This window comes from Castanea sativa, chromosome 6 (assembly GCF_040712315.1).
Source record: "Castanea sativa cultivar Marrone di Chiusa Pesio chromosome 6, ASM4071231v1".
Classification (NCBI taxonomy): Eukaryota; Viridiplantae; Streptophyta; class Magnoliopsida; order Fagales; family Fagaceae; genus Castanea; species Castanea sativa.
In genome coordinates, this window is record NC_134018.1 from 54,906,701 (window position 1) to 54,912,212 (window position 5,512).

Here is a 5,512-nt window from a genome sequence, read left to right on the forward strand (position 1 = left end):
CACTGTAGCATTCACAGTACACTCAGTAGTCAGCAACAAAATATGGATTGAGAGGTAACAAATAGAAATAGCAATGCCGAAATCAAATAAAGGAGATGAGGGAAGAAAAAAGGGGTCAAAATGAGTACTGAATTGGAGAATGGACAAGACAAGATTGTATTGGTACATTCTAGCCTCAGCCTGGAGTTTGGATTAGTTAGTGTAAGGTCAAAATTGTTAAATACTTTGGACCCAGCCGTTGTTTTATTGCCATGATTAGTTTGAAAATTTTTGAAATGGGGTTTGGACCATAGTCTTACTGAACTTGGAAGCCCAATACGAGTTTAATTTGGTGGTTCTAAAATTTTCCCTTATTGTGATTTTTCTCCGCATCTATCTCTAGTTTAGGAATTTGTTACTAGCATCGTGCACTGTAGCATGCAAAGTACACTTAGTAATTTGTTAAGATTATTTGTTAGTAGCGGCATGCACTGTAGCATACACAGTACACTCAGTAGTCAGCATCAGAATATGGACTGAGAGGTAACAAATAGAAGCAGCAGTGCCAAAATTGAATAGATGATACAAGAGAAGGCAAAAGGCGTGAAAATGAGTATGGAGAACGGAGGGCATATACAACAAGATAAGATTGTATCGGTACATTCAAGCCTCAGCCTGTACGTAGGTTGGAGTTGGGATTAGCTAGTGTAAGGTCAAAAGTGTTAGATACTTTGGACCCAGACATTGATTTATTGCCATGATTAGCTTGAAATTTTTTGAAATGGGGTTTGGACCATAGTATTAGTGAAATTGGAAGCCCAATACGAGTTTAATTTGGTGGTTTAAAAATTTTCTTTCATTGTGATTCTTCTCCGCATCTCTCTCTTGTTTAGGAATTTGTTTGTAGTGTCCATTGTAGCATGCAAAGTACACTCAGTATAACATGCACAGGTACACTCAGTAGTCAGCACCAGAATATGGACCGAGAGGTAGCAAATAGAAACAACAATGCCAAAATTGAATAGAGGAGACAAGGGAGGACAAAAGACATGAAAATAAGTACTGGATTGGAGATTGGAGGGCGTATACAAGAAGATAAGATTGTACCACTTCATCCAAGCCTCAGCCTGTACGTAGGTTGGAGTTGGGATTAGCTAGTGTATGGTCAAAAGTGTAAAATACTTTGGAGGTCGACCCAGTCATTGATTTCTTGCCATGAATAGTTTGAAAAGTTTTGAAGTGGGGTTTGGACATTAGTCCCAGTAAACTTGGAAGTCCAATATGAGTTTAATTTTGTGGTTTTAAAATTTTCTATCATTGTGATTCTTCTCTGCCTCTCTCTTTGGTTTAGGAATTTGTTAGTAGCGGCGTGCACTCATGCACAATACACTCTGTACTTTGCTGAGATTATTTATTAGTAGCGGCGTGCACTGTGGCATGCACAATACACTCAATTGTCCGCACCATAATATGGATTAAGAGGTAGCAAATAGTAATAGCAATGTCGAAATTGAATAGAGGAGACAAGGAAAGGCAAAAGGCGTGAATTGAGTACTAGATTCGAGAATGGAGAGCATATATAACAAGTCTAGATTGTACTAGTACATTCAAACCTCAACTTGTACCACCTATCCTTTGTATATTTTCATATTAAATTTTTTTTTTTCATTTACTTTTCCCTTGATTTCTTAGGACCAAAAAGGTTAAAATAAACCCAAAATTGGAAACTCAATTTCCTATATTTTCTCATATTTTTCCAAGAATCAAATAAGGAAAAAAAAAAAAAAAGAAAAAAAAGAAGATGCAAAGAGAATCACAATTACAATCATAGTCGGTCTCTGTAGGTTTTTTTGAGTGTCTTTGGTTAGATTTGGTACTCATTTTGTTTAGGTGCTCACGAGATTTTGATCTTTTTTGTTTGGAATTTTGGATCTATAATAATAATATGAAGGAAATGCCGAAATGCAATTGGAAATTTTGAGAATATAGAGAGGAATAGATATTTTAGTCCCTAACTTTTTTTTTAGTTGGTGCTAATGTGGCAGTTTATGTGTCAAGAAAATTATATTAAAATTTTACCTTTTTGTCATGTTAGCATTTTTTATCCATCACTTAACGACAATGACTGTTTTGATATAATACTAAAAGGTTAAGGACTAAATTGACATATTTGAAACATTAATAAGGATCAAATTGACAAACATCTTAAAAGTTTGAGACCAAATATGTAATTTATCTTAATATATTTCATATCCCTAAATTTTATCAATATAAATTTTTATTTTTTTATATTATACTTCATTCAAGTCATTTAGACTTAAATTTTAAATTTTAATAACTATATTCAAATGAAAGAATTCATATGCAATATGAAAAATTTAGATACCATGAGTAATGTAAATTTTCTCAAACCACACACCCCAGTAGATTTTTTTTATATTTTTATTATACTTCATTCAAGTCATTTAGACTTAAATTTTAAATTTTAATAACTATATTCAAATGAAAGAATTCATATGCAATATGAAAAATTTAGATACCATGAGTAATGTAAATTTTCTCAAACCACACACCCCAGTAGATTTTTAAATCAGTGTTGGCTCAATGCCTAGACCACTTAAGCCTAGACCTTAGGCCCCACCTGTCCGACAATTGTGTTATGAATGTGGGCGATTACTATCTTCATTGATGCAATTGCAAAGGCAAAGATTGCAGGCTTGAATTACGCATCTCATGGTGATCATTTCACTGGTGCTATTGCTATAGCAGTAGTTTACACCCTGGGGTCGGTAGTGAAGAATGTGGCTGGAGTACAAGATTGAGTAATTAATTAAACTAAACTAATGGTTAGCGTCTTGGTTATGCCTATTTTTAGATGTGACCATTTTCAGTATAAGCTAATGCAAAACTTACCTTTTAAGTTTATTTAGAATTCATATCAGTCTTCGAATTTTGTTTTTGTTCATTTCAGTGCTCTAAGTTTCATATTTATTCAATTAATGCATTTCCGTTAACTTTTGTTAAAATTCTTTGAAAAAAAAAATCTAGAAAATACTTTTCAATCATTAATTGAATTTTTTTTAATTTAAAAATTTTGAAGAAAAATTTTAAAAATAGAAGATTAACCACAACATATAATAAAAGTTTTTGGGAAAGCCTTAATCGATAAACTTGAAAGTTAACGAACTGAAATGAATGAAAGCAATGCTAGAGGATTTCAATTAATTTTGGTGAAAAATAAATGGTTAGTTTTACATTTTAGCTTTCATTATATTTGCATCAAAACTATAGTATGTGAACATTTCACTAACCTAAGGGCTAGGGAAATTCATTTTGGTCCTATTCAAGATTGTAACAAGCAAAAGCAAAGCACACGAATTATTGGAATTGAAAATGTTAGCTGGATACAAAAACACAATGAGAGTGAAAAAGGAAGAGCTACTACAAGCAAGGATAATAAATTGAAGAGAACACAAACATGAGTGGACCCATTTTAATTTGTTGTACCAGTCTAATTTCTAATTATTTACCTATCAATAAAATTGCCTATAATCTCATCTCCTAGTTATGAAATCCAGTTGTAATCTTATCTTTTCCTTATAAGTGGTAAAATGAAATCTCCTCTGGTAGATTTGTAATCTTATCTTTTTTTTCAAACCGGTAAAATAAAATCTACTGTTAGGATCTTAGGATTATCTAACGAACGAGGATCCTGATTCAGATTATAAAATCATCTCTTTGTTGCGAAATCTCCTAAAAAGTAGCCTAACAGGACTTTGACTCTAAAACATATCTACTTCAGTATCTCTATATGCTCTCTTTTTATTTGACCACCGATCCATGTATTCTGATCATTTCATTCTCCATCTCCAAGATTCAACGTACCACACAAGAAAATTCAGTTTGCAACAATTCATAAAATGGATTTGGAGTTAGGTATACTTCCCCATTACAGCGTCAACCGCAACGATTACAAACTTCTTGACATGATCGGCTTTGCCAAAGGGGCCACCGTTTACAAAGCCAAGTACCTTCCTGATGATCGCACTGTAGCAGTAAAAATCGTTGATCCATACAGAGTAGAAGATTGGAAATGGTTCAAGAAAGAAGTTAATCATGCCAGCAATCCTCAATATTGCAAGGTAAATGTTCTGAGCGTATTTCTCCATCAAGATCACTATTGGGTTGTCATGAACTACGAAAAATGGGACTCTATCAAGTCCATTATGTCATGGTTGTATCCAGATGGTTTACCCGAGGACTCCATTGCTTTTGTTCTTCAAGGCCTTCTAACAGCTCTAGGCACTCTTAATGTCTATGACGTTCCGCGCGTGTACTGGCTTGAAATCTGGAACATGGTGTCTGATTTTCGGCCTCGGTACGGGCACGTGGTGCATGCACACATGATGGACTTTAGCAACATTTTTGTTGGGAAGAATATTGATGTAAGGCTTGCAGTTCCTGCAGTAAGCTATGAATCGGTGTGGTGTAAAGCTTCATCTAACCCAGTGCCCCCTCTGCCACACTGGGCCATCGCTCCTGAAGTAATTACGGAAATTAAACACGTTTCGCATAATTGCTATAACGAGGATGGTTGGATGGTTGGTCTTATTGCATTGCAATTAGCTTTTGGAAGACTACCCTTCTCTAACCGTGAAGGTTTGGATGCTTTTGTTACAAGCTTGGAGGCTTTTGTTACCAGCTTCAAAGACCGACCTGATTTTCGTACACGAAATCCAAAGAGAAGAAGTAGATTCAGGAAGCTTTGTGCTTGTTTAGGGTCTGGATTCTCAACAAATTATACCCCTGATTTCAGAGGAAAGAAGCTGTCGCTGTGTTTCTGGGATATGGTTCTGTGGTGCCTGACTAGAGATGCCTCAAAAAGACCAATACCATTTATATTATCAGCACATAAATTCTTCTCCCCACGCAAAAACCTAGCTGATACTTTCTGTAGGGAGGTCTTCGATCAATTGCCAACTTCATATTTGCAATTGATTAATCAAACGGTTACAGAAGAAACCACATGGACATATGAGGAAGAAGTGGCACGACAACCATCAACATCATCATCTTCTTCATCATCATTTTAGCCTGTGTATATGTCATCGTCTTCTCTGTTCGTGCCACGTAAAATGTTTATATTGCTTTATAACCGTCTGGATATTCTGGTAGTTGAGTGCCATTTTAAAACTTCATATCTAAATGAATAGATTCCAATTTGATCCATGTCATATGTCGAGTTTTATTATCTTATTTTTTTAGCTTTATATTTTTTAAATTTAATATAGAATTCTACTTCTGATTCTCTAACCTAATCTTATTCTCGTGAAATGATTATCATGCCAAGGATATGCGTCTTGAATTTTTCAAATATTGAAGTTTTTTTAAAGTAATAATTAAAGGACAATGTTTGGCTACAAACTTTATTGTATCTTAAGGCTACAATTTTCATTAAAAAAAACTAACTTGATTACCTATTTTTAAAATTTAACTATTCAATTACATGTTCTTTATACTCTTTACACACTTG

The 5,512-nt window shown here is 34.2% G+C and overlaps 1 protein-coding gene across 1 annotated transcript; it reads left to right on the forward strand.

Annotated features, from left to right (window-relative positions):
• Window positions 1-3,899: 3,899 nt before the first annotated feature.
• LOC142640199 (uncharacterized) lies at window positions 3,900-5,072 on the forward strand. Its single transcript, XM_075814283.1, has one exon. The coding sequence runs from the start codon at window positions 3,900-3,902 to the stop codon at window positions 5,070-5,072; it is 1,173 nt and encodes a 390-aa protein (XP_075670398.1).
• Window positions 5,073-5,512: the final 440 nt, after the last annotated feature.

Excerpts from the sequence above, each read along its gene's own strand:
- LOC142640199 (XM_075814283.1), top strand. The coding sequence starts at position 3,900 with ATGGATTTGGAGTTAGGTATACTTCCCCATTACAGCGTCAACCGCAAC.